Below are 23886 nucleotides of genomic sequence, written 5' to 3'. Positions count from 1 at the left end.
TACTGGACCAATTAAGTTGAAATTTGGTACACATATGTAAGTCTGTGACCCAAAGACGAATATGTAACGTCAACAACTGAATTTTAAACATAAGGGCTACTTTTGAGGGGTAAAAGATAAAATTTAAAAACAAAATTTTGCAAACTATATCGTGTTACATATCAAACGAAAGAGCTCATTGTGAGAATCTCAAATATATATTTTTTATCAATTTGCGATAAAAAGTTTAGAAGTTATTCAAGAAAATAGACAAAAAATTACCATTCCCCCCCTCTATCTCCGAAACTACAGGGTCTAAAATTCTGAAAAAAATACACAAAATAGTCCTTTACCTAAAGATGACAGGAAAACCCATTAGAAATCTACAGTCAAGCGTGAGTCGGATTTAAGAACAAAAATGCAGTTTAGGTTTTTTAGGGACACAGCTGCAATGGTTTAAGTGAAAAGTGATGTAGACAGTTATTGCGAAGGCCCTAGGCCGATATTCGCATAAGGCCGAAGGCTCGAAGCGTCCCGAAGAGGCGTGCCATTCCGACTCACGCTTGAAGCTAATTTCAAGCGTGAGTCGGAATGACGACAAAAAATGCGACTATAGTTAGACCGTAAAAAGTCTGCAGCGATTTTGATAGCCCACGCAGTGCAAGTGTCATATTAAACGTCAAACTTCTATGAAATTATGACGTATTAATAACACTTACACTGCGTGGGCTATCAAATCCGCTGCAGACTTTTATTGGTGTGACTATAGGCTGTATCTGGCACACAGCCGCATTGGTACAAGTGTAGTACTGATTGATTAGGTTACTATTGTTACGTGTTTTAAAAAGCACTATACAGGGTGGCCAGAAAATTAACTAAGTGTAACCCCGAAATTGCGAGGAAAGATTTGGCTGTTTCATACATTTTGGCTGGTCCGTTTTCAATGGGAGGATACATTTTTTTTCGCGATTTCAGGGTTGGTCCCATAGTAAAAGTTGTAAAGCTCAGTATAATCCGAAAACCTCCCCGGCTACGGGAATGCACTTATTTTTTGGCCACCCTGTAGGTATTATCTCTCTTCGGCCTTCGATTTTAAAACACTTGCGGAAGTTGTAGAAAGCGCGACCCGTCGGACGCTCCGAGCTATCAGCCCTAGGCGGAGCTCGGTCTTCACCTTCAGTCTTCGCATTTGGACACTTGTACTACCTACTGTTCGGCATTTAATCTTCCTATCTAAGCTACTTTGCATAGTTGCAGAGATATAAGCCACCACGCCAGAAAACTTCATGTTACATCTGGTTTTTGATTGACCCATTCGGGTTTTACAAGACGTTTCACTCACGTCACGTTTCATGACCAAAAAAAATTGTTGAAAATTGTGTGATGTACGGAACCCTAAAAACGCGAGTCTGAACTTGCACTTGACCAGTTTTTTTTTGAAGATTTGCACTTTATGAAATTACACTTAGGTAAGTACCTAAAATACTTTAGGTAAGTACTTATAAAAAGAATTCGCTTAAATTACAGCTCGATCACTTTATGGGGTAAGTATTAAAGTTGTATTTTCTGCTGTATAATTTGTAGAGTCTGGGCTATAACCGCGAAAATCGAATTCGCAAATTGCGGGGATTTTTCTCTGTCACTCTAATTACGCCTTCATTGGAGTAAAAGAGAAAGATCCCCGCAATTTGCGAATTTCGGTTTTCGCGGTAGCCGCTCTGCCGGCCTAGCCAAGGTTACAATCGCTATCGCTTCGACAACGAAAAGCATTATGTCTCTCTATCACTCTTCCATATTGGTGTGACAGTGACAGTTGCGTTTCGATCGCTACGAAGCGTAAGCGATTGGCGTCTTGGCTACGCGGCCTGTGCAGAAAGAGAAGAGTCGTGAAATGTCCCATACATTTCACGACTCTATACATTCTACTACTCTTCTCTTTCCACACAGACTCTAATAAGTAAACAGTTTTTAAGAATTATACATGAGTCCACTAACCAATTTTGATTTTAATCATTCACAATCCAATCTGACCCATATACTGACATTGAGAATTGGCCGATTGATCGCAAAACGATAATCGAAAGGAACTGACCGCGAGAGGTCCGGGTCAACGGCCCTTACGTAATACGTCGAGCCTTTGGGGCCCGATTCGGATTTTGAAATAGACATATTTTAGATAGCTTTTAGACATTACCAAGATACGATAACGATATGTTTAAGATCTAACCTGTCAAATTTGACATTTGCGCGATTCTGGAGATACTCTTAAACGATTTCCACAGGATATGACTTAGAGATCCAATTCACATCTAATAGATATCTTACTCTATCTAACGTAAAAGTGACATTGGTTGCCCTAATTGCGCTGCAAAAGAGAACTAGTTGATATCTAACCTATAACGTATCTAGAATGGATCTTCAACGTATCGTCTCTTGTGAATATCTTGAAGTTCGAATACGGCAGTTGGACTGGTTTAAGGTTCCATATACTGATTCTGATTTAATTAAACCTTTAGGGTGCCTGGTACGTGGTCAGTTTTGAATGATTGCTTCTCAAAATTGGAGTGAAAGGACTATTTAAGGTGTCAGAACAGACATGTAATGTCATCATGACACCTGTGGAGTGCATTTAACCGACATGTAATGTCATTATAATAACACATGTGGAGTGCACGTGACCCCACAGATAATCTTTTTTTTAAATCTTTATTTATTTATTAGCGAAGGTTTTTTTTTAACAAATGACACCCTCAGTGGCTGGAATTCCGAAAATCGGCATTTGTGTTAGATTAAGGTGAATTTTCAGGAACGGTGGCAGTCCCTCAAAATTCTCATTTTAACGATGACCTTCATTTAAAATTGTAAGTAGAACATTTCCAAGGATCTATATTTATAGAAGTATAATATATTTATAGACCAGGAAAAGGTAACAAATATGCTAATATGTCACGCTTATAATCTTTTAGTTCTAGTTAGTAGCAACAGCCGTAACAATAACAGGCGTGGCATCACATCAATAAATATTGATATCGATCTTGTACACATAAAAACAATTACGAATCAATAACTCCACCCCGTCACTCTAGTCTAATTAACATGTTGACATCCGGATAAAGATAAAACAAATACAATGGGCTGTCAACTTGTCGAGCTGTCAATGATCGATCAGACATCACAAAAAATGGCTAATTGCAAACAAGAAACAATGAGCAGTTCAAAAAGTAGACACTAATCGAAACACTATTCAAATAAAAGTGTTCAAATTGCTTAAAAGTTAATGTTAGGGGTAATATCGTATTATGATTAATATAGGTATTTACATCAAATCCAGAGGTGCCACATGCGCGTTGCCAATCTTTTTAAAACCTAATACTATATAGGTATAGTAACTATATGTTAATTGTGCATGCATAATTTATTTAATTATTAATAATCTTAATCTGAAGCAAATTTTTTTCTCATTTAAGTGAACTTTTGTGATATATATCTTCTAGAGAAATAAAGATTCTAAACCCTGAAATCAGCACCCTGATTTTGTGTAAGTAGGAAGTTTATAATTATGGTACATTTTTAGATATATGTACTTCCCTAAATCATTACTGGCCGCTTTATTTCAGATATGGCTTAAGCAAGTGAAAAACTCTTAGCTAAACTGCTAGCTTTTATATAGCATGTATGTCTTGGTAGTTAAACAATCTTATTGTAGCATTCTAATTGCCTATGTCTGAATAGCGCTCTTCGATGGTGGAAATGACTGCTTTAGATTTCCACTAGGTAGGTACAACATGACAGACAACGCACGTAACACGTTACAAACAAATCAATCAATATGTCGAATATATCATGTATTTTATAATGCTTTAATTGGTTACGCAAGTGTCAATACATGCATAAATAATTAATTTGACATAATTACCTATGTTTTTAATCGATCTTGACATGTCTTTTAATTGAAAATTTTTGTTATTAAATAGTTACGCTAATGCAAGTTAGTAATACTTAGTTTAGTAATATCTGATACATTTTACATATATGTATGTATAAAACTTAAGAAACTTGGTGCCAGATGCCCATCGCATAGATGTTGCATCGCAATTGATGCCTCACCCAATAACTGTAACGACACTACTAGAATACTTAAATCATTCATTCATTTATTCATTCATACGTGTTGGACCTCTCATTGATGATAAATCTTAATACAATTTTTCTAAACAAACTGCTGGTCTTCCATTTGTTGAAAGCAAAGTAAATAACGATTTGTTTATTAACTCGAGTCACTCTCACTCTTTAATTTTTGCTTCGACATATGTACTTGTCCTTTTAATACCACTTTAGAAATGTATTATTTTATTTATACTAGTAGTTCGCCCCGAACTGTGAACTCGCGGTTCGCCAAAAAGATCAATTGAATGCAGTGCTACTTAGTCCGAGATGGGCATTTCGTAATTGATTTCTGATTCCACGATTACTGGAAATTACTTTGTAATCTAATTACCGATTCCCAGATTACTTTGGAATCTAACAATACCGAATTACTAAGTACAATTCCATTTGAGGAATCAGGAATCAATTTTCGAATACTACAATTACTAGTAATTGGAATCAATGTAGATTCCTCATTACAGGAATATATAGTAACAGCACCAGTCATGGGACATTTAAGAGGAAATTTGGAGTATTTATGATATTTCCCTTATACATGTAAATGGTCTAAAAGATGAAAGTCCTATCCGTCTTTCATGTTTTGGGCGTGTTGTATCAAAGATACTGCAATTAGTTTCCACATATTTAACAAATTAAAACTATGCTTTTTTTCTCCAGTCATGGACACTAAAGTTCCAGTAATGGGCCCCCGGTAATGGACGTGGATCCAGTAATGGGCCCCCTATAATGGACATTGCTCTATCAATATAAAATATTGAAATGGGGAATAAATTACGGCAAAATAAAACAATTTTTGTATAAGCTTTTATCGCTGAATGTATTTTTCTTTCCACAGCCAATTATTATTGTATTAGATCCATCGAGATAATTCTAATATACCCTAACACAATTAGTTAGGGTTTAATGCGATAAAGTTCCCAAGGCCACCTCCTGTCTCCATCATCAGATCAGGTCCATGTTATCATAATATTGCATTATCATCCGATTTGCATACTTAATTACGTACTTACACAAAATTTCAACTGAATCGGAAATCGAAAAGTGGCTCAAATTCAGCTACCAAGATTGGACCCACACTAACTAACAGGGCAAGTTAAATAAAAGTTTGGGAAAACGATATTAATTTATCCGAAGTCTGAGAGTACCTCCTGATTGACATATTTCTTAACTACATTTTATTTCTGTATTGTTTAAACATGAAATTATGGCATAGCAAGCATCATTCTGTCATTTGTCCCATCATAGGAGGTACGCAGTTTTACAGCTCCTATAATGGGATTGGGCCAAATACCACTATTTTTTTACATCTGTGGAGTCACAACATAGTGTGTTGTTATACCTTATCTCATGGTAAATGCAATTAACAAAATACATTCTAGTTTTCATCAAGTATTAATTAATTAAAATTTTATTTATTAACTCACCTCTCTTAGCGAAGTTGTTAAGAATTCGTAGTGGTATTTTTTTTCAGTGACACGACAACTTTTAGGTTGACGCCAATTTCTTAAAAAACAACCAAATTTAATAAAACTTCAAAATGAAACAGCTCTAGGACTCTTATTTATGATAATATACAGCCAGTGTTTATAAACTACTTTTAGATACTTATTTTAGAGGAATTATGTTTTTTTGTCCCATTACTGGTTCCACGTCCATTATAGGGTCCACTACTATATTACTTGACTCCTTTCAGATTACATTTCGTACTACTATCAAAAGTACAATTCGATAGTAGATATAGATGTTGTTGACGTACTAGGATGCATCTACCTATACCTTATTTGAAACAGGTGTGTAGATTTCGAAAATGATGATCATGACCAATAAAACGACATCCATGAAGACTTTTATGGCATACTGCATGGCCGTCATTTTGGATTCCAAAATGATCATCATTTTCGAAATCAGGGCCCCCTAAAACCTATAAAACGACATATATGACGATTTTATAACATAGTGCATGGCCGCCATTTTGGAATCCAAAATGGTCATCATTATCGAAATCTGCGCCCCCCAAAACCTATAAAACGACATCCATGACGACTTTTACGACATAGTGCTTGGCCGCCATCTTGGATTCCAAAATAGTCATCATTTTCGAAATCTGCGCCCCCTAAAACCTATAAAACGATATCCATGACGACTTTTATGACATAGTGCATGGCCGCCATCTTGGATTCCAAAATAATCATCATTTTCGAAATCTCCGCCCTCCAAAACCTATAAAACGACATCCTTATGACATAGTGCATGGCCGCCATTTTGGAATCCAAAATGGTCATCATTTTCGAAATCTGTGCCCCCTAAAACCTATAAAACAACACCCATGACGACTTTTATGACATAGTGCATGGCCGCCATTTTGCAATCCAAAATGGTCATCATTTTCGAAATCTGCGCCCCCATAACCTGTAAAACGACATCCATGACGACTTTTATGACATAGTGCATGGCCGCCATTTTGGAATCCAAAATGGTCATCATTTTCGAAATCTGTGCCCCCTAAAACCTATAAAACGACACCCATAACGACTTTTATGACATAGTGCATGGCCGCCATTTTGCAATCTAAAATGGTCATCATTTTCAAAATCTGCGCCCTCCAAAACCTATAAAACGACATCCATGACGACTTTTATGACATAGTGCATGGCCGCCATTTTGGAATTCGAAAAGGTCATCATTTTCTAAATCAGGGCCCCCTAAAACCTATAAAACGACGTCCATGACGACTTTTATGACATAGTGCATGACCGCCATTTTGGAATCCAAAATGGTCATCATTTTCGAAATCTGCGCCCTCTAAAACCTATAAAACGACGTCCATGACGACTTTTATGACATAGTGCATGGCCGCCATTTTAGAATTCAATAAGGTCATCATTTTCGAAATCGGGGCCCCCTAAAACCTATAAAACTTTTATGACATAGTGCATGGCCGCCATGTTGGATTCCAAAATGGTCATCATTTTAGAAATCTGAGCCCCCCAAAACCTATAAAACGACATATATGACGACTTTATAACATAGTGCATGGCCGCCATTTTGGAATCCGAAATGGTCATCATTTTCGAAATTTGTGCCCCCTAAAACCTATAAAACTACACCCATGAAGACTTTTATGACATAGTGCATGGCCGCCATTTTGGATTCCAAAATACGTACGGAATGACAGGTAGGAACAGGACGTCGCTCTACAAATGTCATTCCGTTCGGAAAATGGGGTTGGCCGGTCGAAGTATTTTGAAGATGGCGCCAGCATAGCTTGCCCTGTCAATCCCTAGAATTGTGTCAATTTTTTGTTTGTAATGAATATTTATGTCCTGGATGCCAGTCATTTAAGCCAAATCTCATAGACAAAGAGGCAAGCTATGATGGCGCCATCTATGCAAACCTTTGACAGTTGCCAACCCCATTCCGAACGTCTGTGGCCTTGTGGCGAGGCTAAAGTCGACAATGGATTGAAAACGTGTGCGAATATAGTTGTCAAATCAAAGTCAGTAAACAAGAACAAAAAAACTATACTCGTCCTTTTCTTTCGGGTGCTAGTACTGGTGTAAGACAAAGATGGTATGATTCTCTCTGTCTGTGTTTGAAACGAGACAGTCCTTTGACAAACTATAATTGTAAGCTATGTGGAGCCTTTAACTGATTCACCCTAGAGATTAAAATAAACTGTATCTGTGGTAAGGTAAAGGGCCCCTGTTTCGGCAGGTTAAGGCTCTTGAGAGTGAGTTGAGAGTTTGTGTATTTTTTTTTAATATCACTAAGCATATCAATACCTTGAAAGCTTTTGAATATATTATATTAGTTCTTTGTTAATAATTTAATGTATAAACTGTAGGGTTTTAGTTGAAACTTTTTTTTATATGATTTTTTTCGTGAACCTCTTATTTGGCTCCCATTTCGTGATACAAATTTAGGTCAGCTCCTAAATTCGTGAATTCGTGTCCCCTGTTTCGGCATAAAGTTTTCTTAGAGTAATTGGTGATAAATTGATAATTTTCTGATAATCATTTTAAATATTTAACGGTCTTACCTACTTACGAATAATTGTAAGGTCAAATTGAAAAAAAAAAGTTAAATTGAGAGCTAGCTTAAAGTTTTTTGTACTCGTCGAATTTAATGGTTGAATTAAGACTTAGGTAAACCATATGGGTACTTTAATACTTGATTAAAAGTCAAACTATTTAATTTAAATAAAAAATAAAAATAAAAAAATTAAAAATAAAAATTATTTACAACAAATAGTTTACTATCTTATACGTTAAAAATAAACATACACAAAAATAAATCAAATTTCAATAATAAATAAAATTGTGCTAGTAGTTAATATGAGAATATACGTGGAACATACCTTAATTTTTTTAACTCGGGTCACATTCAAACTCGTTTTATGAGAATTCTAGTGAAAAAAACATATACCGAATTTCGCTCATACGAAACTTCATGAAATACATTAATTGTTTTCTAATTTATTTTTTTAATTATCTTTGTTGTTATATTTAAAAACAAGCACTCAAAATGTATCTAGAAAATCCTTGATTCGTTAGTGGCACGAAATAGGAGACACACGTAAGATAAAATGACCGCTATTTCGTGAGTCGATTTATTGCAATTTTAAGTTATTTCTATGCATATATTCAATCTTTTTTCTTATCAAATCAATTACTAAGGAACCCACAGAAACACTCCCAAAAACTTTTATTCGAATGGGTTTAGCTTTTCCTTCCTATAAGCTTAACAAGTGAGAGCGCGCACCTTACGCCTAAAAAAAGTGCACGCATACAACACAGCTATTCGCGGCCGTCTAACAGTTTCGACCGTCGTATTACTCTTAGTTTAATCACTAAAATATTGGTTATCATTTTATTGAAGAGATTAAATAATACAGATTTTTTTCATATGTATAATTTGAATAAAAGATATTTGAATTCCTTATTATTTGCCCCAGAAAAAAAACTAACGAAATAACGTACTAACACGAACTTGGGGCCGTTTACCTTAAGCCGTAATGTTTCTTGTACCTATGGAGTGTTATCTAAGTAGAACCTCAAGCTGGTGGCCGTGTTGCCAATGCTTCAATAAAAAAAAAAGTAGAACCTCTACCTTCCATAGTTTCTTGCCAAATGTCAAATACCTATACTATGTTTATTTTTATCTTGCTAATTATTTCAAAATGGTAAATTTAAAGACGATATTATAAAAGTGCAAGCCGAGCACTTTCATTTGATACCAAACTCGACCATACTTTCTTACAAAAAAAATGACCAGAAATGCATGACCCCTCACAAATAGTTTTTTAGCATTTTAAGCTCTATTAGCTTAATAACCTCTTGATAAAGCCTGCTCATAATTTAATGACTAAAATTTACTGCCCTCAACTACACGTTTACCCAATTTCATTTAAATTAGGACAAATTTACTTAAGTTCTTGAGTATCAAACTATCTTCTGACAGTTCAGCTTAAAAACATCGAAATGCCGGGACGTGCCGCTAGCCGGCCGCGTGTCCGAAGTCGAATGTAAGAACTTCGCTTCGCTTCGCTCGCTCGTTCGATTAAGTAATAGAAAACACAAAGACGCAAAACGACAGCTGCAGCCGTCTGTGTCTGACGACATTATACATATTAAATTACTGTGACAAGTCAAAAAGACAACCAAATGTTAGTTGATCATTGATCGCGAGCGTGTAAATTGAATTGTGAAATTAATACAGCATTAAGAATAACTAATTAAGATTTAAATTATGGTAAATATGTCTAATTCCGTCATAGGGACTATTCCGTCCACTAGCGTTTTTCTCGAACAACGAACAACATTGATTATTTCGTCGACAAAACAGCGATTTCTTTGACCTTATCTCCACCACGTTTCAAAATTTTGTAAAATGCTTATAAATGATATGATATGATATATGCTCATATGCTTTCGGCGCGTGCCTACAATCGGCGTAAAAGTGTTTAAAAGTCAACAAAAAGACACGCTTGCGTTGCGAATATTGTCGCGCACTGCCGGCCTAGCCAAGGTTGCAATCGCTATCGCTTCGACAACGAAAAGCTTTATGTCTCTCTATCACTCTTCCATATTAGTGTGACAGTGACAGTTGCGTTTCGATCGCTACGAAGCGTAAGCGATTGGCGTCTTGGCTACGCGGCCTGTTCAAACAATTAATATGACGACAAAAGCCGTAATAGATGCAAGTGGGGCGAGGCTGCGCACTTGCCTAATCCCGTTTAAATCATGAACGCCGAATACTCGAGGCATGCGGATCCGGTGACGCATAGACTTACAAGATGGTACTTTACAATGTGCTAAATTGCTAATATTATGTATTACTGCTAAATATTAGCCCCAATTTGTAAGATAGGGGGCTGGGCGATATTAAGAACTATGAATTTATTTTACTTTATATTTAAATAATTTTTTGTGACGCCACTACCGAATAATAATTATTATAATTATTATCATCTATTTACACAGATAATTAATGATAATTATTATCAGCAAGTAAATAGATGCATAATGTTAGCTGGTGACCATCACACATGCGAATAATAACGCTTTATTGACTATGTACCTACCTACATGGCAGATTTTAGTTTTTCTATGATACTTTAGTAGTAATTTACCGTTTATTCGTACTAATTAAATAATAAATATTGCCCTTTTTTTGTATACTTAGAAAGGGACAGTATCGTTTGGAGTGGAGTGAAGTTAGGCATATAAGACCGTAAAGAAACGTAAAACGTGACATACGGCAAGTTTATTCATTGAAAGTAAGTGAAAAATACTCTGCCAACTGATGGTAGAGGTTCTTATCATTTTAGGCACGAAAGTATTTTTCTAATAAATATTATAATTGTCTGCGTTAGCTAAAAGTAAAGGTTATGAGATTATAATGTCGCTCTTCTTTCTTAGCCTAAATTATTCATTATCAAAAAAAAAAACAATTATTCATTATCTTATTTCAGTTGACTAAATAGGCCAAGAAGCTAAATAAGTGCAACGTACTTGTTACACAACTTTACACGTATTTAGTAAACATGTAAACATTTGGTGTTAGCAAACAGTTAACCCCTAACCCCGGCGGAAGTGACACCGGTGACACAAGCGACGCCGCGTGAAACAATGAGGTGTCAAACATCCCGGCAAACGTGTAGAAAGTGACTGATGATACCATGATGACAAGAGGAGGAAGGAATGGCGTTTGTTTGTTTATCGCGTTCAAAACGGATCATAGGAAGTCCAACGAGAATCTTAGGGGTCATCCATTAATTACGTCACACGAATTTCTAGGTTTTTCGACCCCTCCCCCCTCCTTGTCACACTTGGTCACATTTGGCAAACCCCTCCCCCCTAGTGTGACGTCACATTTTTTCTACGAAATCGCCAAATCGAATTAAGTAAATACCTAAGTATTATTAATATTTTATCAAAATATTTTTGACTATATAAATATTAGTAATTTTATAACCCAAAACTGCTTAGGAAAGAAAATTAAACGATTAAAAACGATTATCGTTTTAAAAACTTGTTATTTAAATGTACAGCGAATAAAATAATTTAAATAATTTTTCGGTTACTGATGAAGTTAAAGTGACGTCACAAAGTTTGTGTCTCCCCCCTCCCCCATGTCACAATATGTCACATTTTCTTGACCCCCTCCCTTCCCTAAACGTGTGATGTAATTAATGGATGACCCCTTAGGGAAATCATCCATATCTGGCTCCTTACATATAATCATAAAAAACCAGTCTAATATTAAATTATATTCTTCTGATCATGATTTTTAGGGGCATATTCTATTTACATTTATACGCAAAATTCAAAATTCAGAGGGCTCTTTTACAAGTAACATTTCATACACATCTTCATAGTCGCAGTCACATTGTACATCCTAGTTTACCTTTAATTAAGTAATAAAATTACAATCGACCAAATGTTCTGGCTTTTTTTTATTTTATACTTGTAAAAATTACAGATTGCCTCAAGAACATTTTTATGAGTTTTTTGCAAAATTCTTTTGCACGCACCTAGCAAGCAAGACCCGACCAAATACTGTTCTGGCTTATTTTATGACTTTATAGATATTTTTACTTGTAATAATTACAGATTACCTCAAGAAAATTAATTGCCCAAAAAAATTATTTGAAAATATAAGGGTTGATTTAGCCCCGCTACCCTGTAGCTAGACCTGCAGTGCTGAGAGAGTATGATAGGAGTATAGGAGAAGTATCAGGCAAATTTTCAAGCCTCAAGGACCAACTCCTAAATGTCTGACCAGCTCTCGGGCCAAAAGTTAAAATGCTTTATTTAACAGAACAAATTCTAACTTGCATTTTGTGGTTTGGTAACCAAAGGAGCTGATTAGCATGTACATACTCGTATTTCAGTACGATAACTACTTAAACGTACCTAATTATTTTCAGTGTCACGTTGGCTTAGTTTAACGACCGTATTATTTGGTATTATTAACATAATTGATTTGTCTCCAAAGAGTAGTATAATATATATATGAGACTTGTCTCTATCCTAATGTCACTTATAACGCAAACGCGCGCAAGCGCACTATTATATATACTTTGCGTGCATTTCCATACTAGGATATACTTGTTATTCAGGAGATAACATGATGTTATCTTGATAACTTTCTCGTAATTCAAGTCAAACCGAGATCTATTTTATGTAATTTAGTAGTTCTAGAAGTTATTAAAATTCTTGAGGTTTATCGCGTCACTTTCTAGCAATTCGGGGTAACTAGGAAAACTATAACACCTAGTTTTATGTAATACTATACAGTGATTTGTAATCATATCACGATCGCAAGCAGGCTGAATGTCACTAGTAGTGATGAAATGATGAAAAAAGTACCTACTTAAAAAAAGTAAGTACCTAAGCTAGCTGAAGCACGTATAAATTAGAACTACCCACCCGGGCTAGCACATGATTGGCGCAACAGTATTTCGCCGAGAGATAGACTACCCGTCCCTCTTTAATTAATACAGTTAGAAAAAGATCTAAACCTTAAAAAGGTACCTAATCCCAAAAAAAAGCTGATTATTTTTCAACGGCTGATAAATTACTTCGGGAGTTCTGATGGCTCAAATTTTACAATACATACTTACTTACGCAAATACACTTCTATTAATAACAATATTTCTCAGTTTATGTAGATAACTTTATGTACAAATTATTAAGAGTAAAAACTTATAATACGTACAAAACTTTTGGTCAGCAGTATCAGCATAATACATTGTTTTCTTCATGACTAACTACATTTAGTGCTCGGCCATGGCTCTTTCAAATTCTCTGACAGTTGTGGCACCAGCTGTGCACGTTAGTTTCGACTGTTCTAGGTCCCTTTAAAATTTGAGTCTGAGTCAACTTATTGGTATTACAGTGGCATTGACATTTCAATTTATCTCCAACAGTGACGAATTACGCTTTCGTTAGCTGTATTATTAAAATCTCGTCGAAGAAACACATTTTATTTGTAATGACTGTTTTATTTAAAACTAAGTACTTTCTAGGAAATCCTCTGACATAATATTAATAGACCACTTCTAATTACTCTAGAATAGTGTAATAGAGACTCTGTTGCTGGAGTTAACAAAGATATCTTACGTTTTTGGTGACACTGGAGTTACAGTTCATAGGTAGGGCTATTCGAACCATTAGGCGATCTTCGCTTGTTTACTTTTAAACAAGAAACGAAAAACTCGTCATTATGTTAACCATACAATTAAGTTCCCATGTAATTGCAATGCCGTCGCAATGAGTTATGTCACCTTGCGGCAACATCTCATACTTCCGATTGAGATCTAGGTCTCGTAATGAGCATTCTTCCTATTTTTTACCAAACTCTGCCTTTAGCAAGCTTTCTAAGTTTCGTAATGTTATTGTTCATTGTTTTTAAAAATTTTGCATATAAGTAGAAATAACATTTTAGATACCTACTATATATCTTACGCCTATAGTTGTTTCTACCTACTCTTAAATTCATATACATAGGTATGTACTAAGTTGTTGTTAATCAATTTACGAACTTGATAAAAAAATATACCTGTAAGCCTTATAGTGTTAGTCTTACAGATAATATTGTAATATTACTTATATTACATAATGTCTACAAATCCATATCCTTTTCCGGGTGACTGTCTAATAAAATTCTTGCTTATCCTCTACTAAACCGTTATCTGTTTCAACCATTCTGGTCACACAGTTGAAAGTGATCGTGGACACCCGTGTGCAGAATAACTATGCTAATACTTGTATATGTAAACAGAGGGTGTTAGCGCCTTGCGATACGTAAGGAAAACTCCGAGGAAATGTAGTATTTGCTTAACTGCGTCTAGTTTTCACCTGGGAAAACACTGAAGTGTTTAACGAGTTCAGATAACAGCTCACGACGCGTCATATGACTTGATTTCCTAGAAATATAAATAACATAAGTATATGGATATTTCGGATTAAATGTTACTTCTTAAATATTGCAACAGCTGTTTAAATTAGGTGTTTATACAATATACATACATATATTAGTGCTCATTCTCAGAATATTTCTTTGCGGTTGCCTCTAGTAATCCTTCTCTACCAACTTGTATAGGTACCTACCTATATAATTATTTTATATGAATTTTTGGAAGGTAATGAATGAGACCGCAGTCTGTCTGTCTACATTTTATGTAGGTGGTAATTCTGTCTTCGTTTAACTAACATTTTCCGTTCGTAGGTATAATTTCCAGCATAAAATCTTAGCCCTTTTATGGGACTGGATATACCCAGGATACTATAAATTTGTTTAAACGTTGAATTTACATACAAATTTAGTACCTTGCGAAATACAAGTAGGTACCTACTGTTTCACGCAACTAGTCTAGATGCAAAGTGGAACTGATGATTACGATTATAACAGATAATTAAATGAATGGCAAGTGACACTATACTAATAACACTTCGGGCCATGGTTGCTGCCCTCATCTAAACCTAAATACATCTGCGTACGCGTTCATTGTATACAGCTCTAGATCTTAACACTCAATTATCGAAATGTCAACGCCTCAACAACCAACCTTTCTGTCACAATGCTGGCATAATTGACACATTAGCTATCAGGTGATTACGGATCGAGGGCAGATAGACGAGTGACAATAGTTCGGATCATGTGTGAAGGAGATACTATTACTGTTTCGTGTCAAGATCTTATGCGACAAGGTTAAATGAAAGGTTACTTAGGCCCACTTGCACCATTCCACTAACCCGGGGTTAACCGGTTAAACCTGGAGTTGCCATGGTTACCAGTACAATTTGACACTAGGTTAACGGTTTAACCGCTTAACCCCGGGTTAGTGTTTGGTGCAAGTGGGCCTTACTTACTTATTTTTAATTAAATGGGACGCTCATGTTTGCCTGCCTTAGTTTAGTTCACATGTGGCATTGCAAGACGCTTTAACTGCTTGCTGCTGTTCTAACGATCATAAAACAATTTCTTCTTCTTAATACGCAAATTTCACACACGTGGATAGTAGTAGGTACCACATACCGGGTGTGGCCTGTAACACGAGCAAATAATTAAAACATAGATTGTACGCCTCAAACGGTGACACCTTTGTTCAACAACTTTAAAAAAATAATGAAGTATTTAGAGTCCCTATTTTTCATACAAAATAAATATTATCTTCAATGGACGCCAGCGCCACGCCATATCATTGTGATTGACGTTGCTTGTCACGCCTTAATCATAACAAAATTGGCAATACATTCCGTCTTAGAATAAACTTTAAAGTGTATTAAAAATCAAACCACAAATTATTTTTAAAAGTCGCTGAACAAATGTTGGCCAGTATGAGGAGTACAGCCTACAGTTTAATTTTTTGCTCATATTACAGGCCACACCCGATAGGTTTATTAAACATATTCTTTTGATACTCGTATCTCTTTATATTCTGAAAATATATATTACATTTATTGTTTACGTTGCGTATTTATAGGCCAAACCATTTACTACTCTTTACAAGCAGAGTTTGTAAACCTTTTACTAACTTTAACAAATAAATATTGTTTCCAGATAGCCTGGCTCTCCCGTGGCGATGGTTACAGCTGCCCCTACGGACAGAACTGCGCCAACTCCTTCGAGCCTGCTCCCCCTGGACGAGCGCCGCCATGCGCGCAGCCGGGCCTCACCTACTGCGTACACCCAGACCCTTACCCTGAGTAAGTATGATAGCCATGATCTGACACCCCGACAGTTACAGCTTCCCCCTAGAACAGAACTGCGCCAACTCCTTGGAGCCTGCTCCCCATGGACGAGCGCCACCATGCGCGCAGCCGGGCCTCACCTACTGCGTACACCCAGACCCTTACCCTGAGTAAGTATGATAGCCAGGATCTACCGCTCGGCTGTGCTATCTTTAGCTCTTAGCCGAGATGACTTGTAGGTATTTGGCGCAGAAGTGTTGTATAATTTTACTCGAATTCCCTCTAGCCCGAGTTTTGTAAGCACTTATTTTTTAGTAAATTGCTTGACTTAAATGTGTTCAACGCATTAGTAATGGTGAACATCTGTAATATGCGAGTGTTGTGCCCCTAAAGGATCAATTTCTCTTACATCGCTGGAAGTCTGTTAGAAACATGTCCGAAATGTGTGAGACTTTCCAGTAGTCAGTCAGCAGTGTGACAAGATCAAATCCTGTGCTCAAAATAACTTCCAACCATCTTTTTCCAGACAAATAATCCGCCGGCTAATCGAAGCGGGACAGTACGATATATCGACGCTGCTCTCAGACGAGACGCGGGACGACTTCAACTCGAACAAGAAGGTGGACCACGGGTACGGCTACGGCCCTAACTCGCTACTCAATGTCGACCAAATCTCCATCGTAAATGAGCCTAAAAACTACAACACGAAGTTCCATTCCAGATTCAATCATGGTGAGAATCTTGGATATGTAGTATTTTAGTATTCACTTTTCTTTATACACGGTGGCCAAAAAATAAGTGCATTCCCGTTGCCAGGTTTTGGGATTATACTGAGTAACTTTTACTACCAAAATGTACCTATGAAACAGCCATTTTTTTTTTCATAAACCTCCCTGGCAACAAGAACGCACTTAGTTTTTGGCCACCCTGTATATTTTAAAGGATAGTCAACTGTTAACAGTCACTTTATAATTTTTTTTTTATTATGAATGGGCTTACTCATGGCCACAGACTAGCCGAGGCGTAGACGTGGCCTACGATGGACCGAGCTCGCCCAGAAGGTGCCTGTTCACTCTTGATTTGAAGGTTGCCGGGTTATAAGAACACGGAAATATAGACGCCGGCAAGGAATTCCATTCCTTGGCAGTGCGCATAAGGAAAGTAGAAGCAAAGCGCTTCGTGCGAATTGGTGGAATATCTACCAAGTAAGGATGGAAACCGGCCGTGCGTCTAAAAGTCCGATGGTAGAATGGGGACGGTGGAATAAGCTCGTGTAGCTCTTGGGCACACTCCCCGAAGTGCAACCTGTAGAATACCGACAGGCTGGCGACTTTCCGCCGATGGGCCAAAGACTGAAGCTTAGCCGTTAGCTTCTTGTCGCCAATCATCCTCCTGGCTCTGCGCTCCACTGAGTCCAAAGCGGCGAGTTGGTATTTAGCTGAGCCATCCCACAGGTGGCTGCAATACTCCATACACGACCGGACTTGAGCTTTGTAAAGTGTTAGAAGCTGTCCAGGTGTGAAGTATCGCTTCACCTTATTTAGGACGCCCAGCTTTCTGGCCGCAGTTTGTGCTTTAGACTCAATGAAGCTGCCGAAGCTGAGGACTGAACTCAGCTCCATGCCGAGGAGTTCCAGGCTGTCGGCAATAGGTACAGATGCACCCCGGAAAGAAGGAGTCAGGTCGAATGGACTCCGTTTTGCGGAAAATAGACACGTCTGCGTTTTGGAGGCATTGAACGTGACCAGATTGTCATCACCCCACTGGGAAACGAGACTAAGGGTCAAGTTCATTCGCTCAACCATGGCCTCTCTCTGTGAACGTATATCCTCCCTGCTGTCCCCTGCACTAGCCAAATATCTCTCAACAACCGTACTGTCATCTGCATAACCTACAATGCTGGGTTGCAGCATGTCGTTAATGTGGAGCAGGAAAAGGGTTGCGGAGAGAACAGACTCCTGAGGAACACCGGCGTCAATGGCCATGAGGTCTGAAGAGCAGCCATCAATAACTACTCTGATCGACCGTTCACTCAAGAAATCAGATAGCCAGCTACAAAAGTCAGCAGGGATGCCGTATGCAGGAAGCTTGCTAAGGAGACTTGCGTGCCAAACCCTGTCAAAGGCCTTCGAGATGTCCAGTGAAACAGCAAGCGCTTCACCGTTCCTCTCGATGGCCTCGCCGCAGCAGTGCGTGACATACGCTAAAAGATCCCCAGTAGACCGACCTCGGCGAAAGCCATATTGACGGTCACTGAGCAGATCATTTGCTTCGAGGTATGCCAGCAGCTTGCCGTTAAGTACCCTTTCCATGACTTTACAGAGCATGGAGGTAATGGCGATTGGTCGGTAATTGCAGGGATCAGCACGACTACCCTTCTTGGGTACTGGCTGCACGTTTGCAAGCTTCCAGGATTTCGGCACCGTTCTTGTTTGGAGAGAGAGGCGGTACAGGCGTGTCAGTACAGAAGACAACTCAGGCGCACACTGCTTTAGTACACGTGCAGGTATACCGTCTGGTCCACTGGCCTTATTCACGTCAAGATTCTGCAGAGCTCGGCGTACCTCTTTTTGATGAATAGCAATTCTCTGCATAGAGGAACTGCATTGAGGTAGCGTAGGTGGAAGTTTTGAGCCTGCGTCTAGACGTGAATTGCTCGCAAACAGAGAAGCAAACAAGTTTGCTTTCTCTGTCGCGGAGTGGGCCAGTGTCCCATCAGGTTTCTGCAGAGGTGGCAATGTGGGTCGGCAGAAGTTGGATTCGACCGCTTTCGACAGGGACCAGAACCGCTTGCTACCAGGAGGGTAGGAGGCGAGTTTAGCCCCTAGAGCATAGTTGTAGTATTATTTAAATTAGCATAGTTGTAGTATTATTTAGTAGTAGTATACACATTGTAATAGTATGTTCTATGTATTGGTATAACTTTTTCAGAAATATTCTCCCAAAAGACTCCTCTCCAGCCACCATCTCCCGTGGACCCTTCGCCCTACAACATCAACGCCTTCCAAGCGTCAAACTTCTCCAAGTTTGGGTACCAGAACCCCAACTACTGGGCGCCCAGCTTCGACTACGAGAACAAAATCAACCGGCCGAACGTATACAATCAGAACTTCTACAACACGCCGTTTAGTCAGTATGATACCGCGGATTGGTTTAGACAAGCGGCGAGTGGAGTCACGCAGTATAATCCTAATGAGTGGTGGAAGTAAGTCATAATTAAATATTACATTGACTTATATCGACCGGGATATGAACCGTGATTACCTTTTTAGGGTTCCGTACCCAAAGGGTAAAACGGGACCCTATTACTAAGACTTCGCTATCCGTCCGTCCGTCCGTCCGTCCGTCCCTCCGTCCGTCCGTCCGTCCGTCCGTCCGTCCGTCCGTCCGTCTGTCACCAGGCTGTATCTCACGAACCGTGATAGCTAGACAGTTGAAATTTTCACAGATGATGTATTTCTGTTGCCGCTATAACAACAAATACTAAAAACAGAATAAAATAAAGATTTAAATGGGGCTCCCATACAACAAAAAAAAACAAAAAAAAGCAAAAAAAAAACGGTCACCCATCCAAGTACTGACCAGTACTTGGATGGGTGACCGTTTTTTTTTTTGCTTTTTTTGTTTTTTTTTGCATTATGGTACGGAACCCTTCGTGCGCGAGTCCTACTCGCACTTGCCCGGTTTTTTGTATTGTTTTCGAGCTCCCGATATTTGGACGCAGTTACATGCATCTTGTTCACGGGTAACTGCATGATGATAGCGGACCCGTGAACAAGTTGCATGTAACTGCGTCGAAATATCGAGAGCTCGACAACAATACAAAATGTAATCACGGTTCATATCCCGGTCGACAGATATAAATAAGTCTACTGAAACAAACCGTGAATCAGTCAAAACTGTATTACATTGATTAGCTTTTATAACCTCTTTCTTTTGTTTGTGTTTTCGATATAGGCTAAGGTGTGCCATTTCCTGTAAATATGTACAAAACTACAAACATTATCATGTCTGTGTATTCTCCCACACACTGATTAGTTAGTAATTTATTTACGGTTTTAATTACCTGACCTACAATTTTCATTATAACGGAATCTATTTACATAGGTATTTATTGGTTGCGATTTTTCTTTTGCGAAAGAAAGATGTTTGTCACACATGGCATGGATGTTATCTTAGTCTCAAAAAAGTTGTAAAATAGATAGGTAATCTAAAATTCAAAACCAAATTCCATTCAGGTACCCTTCCCGCTCTGAAGTCACCGTACAACGCTCCGTGACGTTCCCGACGCGCTCGACGAGGCACCGACGGCGGCGAAACGCGGAACTGGTGCGGGCGTCTGAGCAGAGGCAGCTCACGGGCGCCGAGGCATTGAGGATAGCTTTGGGGCTGGCCAGGTAAGGTCATGAATAGTCGATAGTCTACTACAGGGTGCAACGCGGACCTAGTGCGGTCCGAGGACTGGCCAAGTAAACTGTCTACTATTGGATGCGTTCGGGCGTCCGAGTAAAGGCAGCTCACGGGCGTAAAGGCGCTGAGGATAGCCTGGGAGCTGGCCAAGTAAGTCTAACAAGAAAAAACGCAATCCTGGCAGCGTCGATCCCCATATCCTGAAGAGTCGTCAGCGCTACCTTACGACGACGAATTCACTTGATGCATTTACTAGATCAAAATTCTGTGACTCTGTAGCGTGTAGGTTATGGGGCTGAGGAGTGGAGAGGTCACGTAAGTCAGACTGCCTGGATACTCTCGATGATAGACTAAACGAAAGGACATTTGGGGAAAAGTCAGCAGATAAATTTGTAACGTCTTTTACAAGCATCCACCCCGTCCACCGTACGGTAGAGAGTCTAGAATTCCCATTTCCATATTCGCTCGCAAAGCATCTAATCTACATGTAAACTTCCAGCGCAGAGACATCCGCGGAGCGTCCTCGACGGCAGGCGCCCGGCACCGAGGAGCTGTGCCGCGTGCGCACCGACTTCATCACGCCGCGCGCCGCGCTCAACAACAAGGGCAGCTGGCGCTACGTCGTCAACATGCCCAACAACATGACGCAGCTGGTGCGCGCTGAGATATGCACGTGAGTATTGTAGGCTGTGGACAATCCAGAGACAAAGAAACGTCCTGAATCCAGGAGGTGTGCCAAGTATTGTAGTTCGTCACATCATCACGCCGCGCGCCGCGCTCAACAACAAGCGCAGCTGGCGCTACGTCGCCAACATGCCCAACAACATGACGCAGCTGGTGCGCGCTGAGATATGCACGTGAGTATTGTAGGCTGTGGACAATCGAGAAACAAAGGAACGTTCTTTTGAATCCAGGAGCTGTGCCAAGTATTGTAGTGCATCACATCATCATATCACGCCCACACGCTGCACACGCGGCGCCGCGCTCAACAACAAGGGCAGCTGACGCTACGTCGTTAACATGAAACATGACGCAGCTGGTGCGCACTGAGATATGCACGTAAGTGAAGTCGAATATAGACTATCTAGCTAACTATGTGGCAAAGTATGCAAGTGTCATCATAAATGTCAATTTCCTATGAAAATATAATTTTTATTGTTGCGCTCCACGCTTTTTCGGTTCAGGGCTCACAGTTTGCTTAATGAGAGAGTGAGATGCAATGACTTTGGATAAAGAAATTGGTCAAGTGGAATACAACCCTTAGACGGAATTATAGTAAAGTCAAAAAGTCGACGTCAAAGACATGTTTACACTATTGCACCCAAGGCCCCTACCTTTTCTGTTCTCTTTGACGGCGCAGCAACTAGTATCATTTCTCTCTCCTCGCTCTTTTAAAATGCCATTTGTCAAAAAAGGACAACCATACTGTTGACAAGGTGAACTTCAAATCAAGTGTTGCCTTTTTTGATGCATCCAGGCTGTGTATGTGTGCGTAAAAACGTGTATGTGTGCTCTTTTAGGGATGTGAAAAGTCGATTTTAATCATGTTATATATCGATAAATGCTACACAGTGGAACGAAATAGCAATTAATTGTAGCTTCAATATCTTTGTTAAACATATACATAATTGAAATGCTAATGAATAATAAATATATTAGAATATAATAAAATATTTCAATTATTGCGGAACACATATCTTAGTAGGTGTTTATGTATTTTAATTAAATATCTGAACTTTCCCTTGGTTCCCTGCTGAGGCGTGACGATAAAATTGTGATCTGATAACCACAATAAAGAATAAAAGCGTTTTTGTTCATTTTAGATATCGTCAAACCTTTGAAGTAAAATTAAAATTGTAAGAAATGTCGATAGTTTATCGATATGACTTTATCGACATGGCTACAGCAAGGTGGTGTTAAATTGTTAATCGTACACTAAACAAAAGTGGCAACAGTGACAGCTCGCTGAGACCCCGTCTCTATACAGGATGATTCATGAGACGTGAGCAGGACTAATCCTACACACTCAGTAACTTATAATTGATCGATCACCGTAGTATTTAGGTGAAACAACCACACTTTTTCCTATTTTTTAACTTTTTGGTGAGGGCAAATTTAATTCTCTACAATCTTGGTCACCCTACAATAGGTCAGTAAATGAATGCTCAAAAAACGTTGTAGAGGGAAATGCTTGGAACACAATTTTTGACTCCGTAACTTTGTTTGGACTAGTTAGGAGGTGAACATATCAAAAGTCCCCGCTTGTAGCCCCGGTGCTGGGGGGTAGAGGGGGGTAAGAAGGTCGAATTTTTCGGTTTTTCATTGATATCTTGGAAACTTTGCGTCTTAGCGACATGACTACTAAGACAAACCGAAAGCTGATAAAATTAGTTACAAGTTTTATCCAGTCAAGTTTTTCGATATCTTGAATAGTTTTTGAGATACCCGCTCTTGAAAGTTTATTTAGGGATTTTAATTTTATCTTGATATCTACATCAGTGAAGCTGTTGGGCCATGTTTGGTATCATTTTCGTACAAATCGGGGGTGCTGAATTCATTTATGGTATCACATTAACACTATTTCGAAGTAAAACCAAAATTTAAAAAAACATATTTTTTTAAATCCCTCTTCACGCTTAACCCGCTGAACCAATTTTGTTGAAATTTGATATACAAATAGTTTCAGTCTCGACACAGGAGATAAGATAGTTTTTATAACGAAAAACATCTTTTGAGGGTGTGAAAAGTGGGGTGGAAGTTTGTATGGGGAGTCAATAACCGCTGAACCGGTTTAGATGAAATTTAGGATGGTATACATCTGTGATTTAGATGAAAATGATACCAAACATGACTATAAACCTTACCTTAAGCAGTATTAACCTCAGGAATGCAGTTTCGTCGACGAAGTTGAATTCCCCCCATACTCTATTTCACAACTTTAAAGGATGATTATTGAGATAAAAAGTATCTTATGTCCTGTCTTGGGACTCGAAATATCTGTATACCAAATTTCAATTAAATCGGTTGAGCGGTTTAAGCGTGAAGAGGAATTTAAAAAAAAGGTATTTGTTTAAAGTTTATGTGTTTTTTCTTAGGAATGGTGTCAATGTGATACCAAAAATGAATTCAG

The 23886-nt window shown here is 38.5% G+C and overlaps 1 protein-coding gene across 1 annotated transcript in view; it reads left to right on the top strand.

Annotated features, from left to right (window-relative positions):
* The window catches only part of LOC134665809 (protein spaetzle 5), a 37486-nt gene that overhangs the window by 11921 nt on the left and 1679 nt on the right, over window positions 1–23886 (top strand). The window contains exons 2-6 of the mRNA XM_063522797.1: window positions 16216–16361; window positions 16873–17078; window positions 19278–19551; window positions 20585–20743; window positions 21256–21429. Coding sequence (XP_063378867.1) covers window positions 16216–16361; window positions 16873–17078; window positions 19278–19551; window positions 20585–20743; window positions 21256–21429 — 959 coding nt within the window. The remainder of the gene's footprint in view (window positions 1–16215; window positions 16362–16872; window positions 17079–19277; window positions 19552–20584; window positions 20744–21255; window positions 21430–23886) is intronic.

The sequence above is a fragment of the Cydia fagiglandana genome, chromosome 7 (assembly GCF_963556715.1).
Source record: "Cydia fagiglandana chromosome 7, ilCydFagi1.1, whole genome shotgun sequence".
Taxonomy (NCBI): domain Eukaryota; kingdom Metazoa; phylum Arthropoda; class Insecta; order Lepidoptera; family Tortricidae; genus Cydia; species Cydia fagiglandana.
The sequence above is the reverse complement of the archived record's forward strand: the minus strand, read 5'-3'. Positions and strand labels throughout refer to the sequence as shown.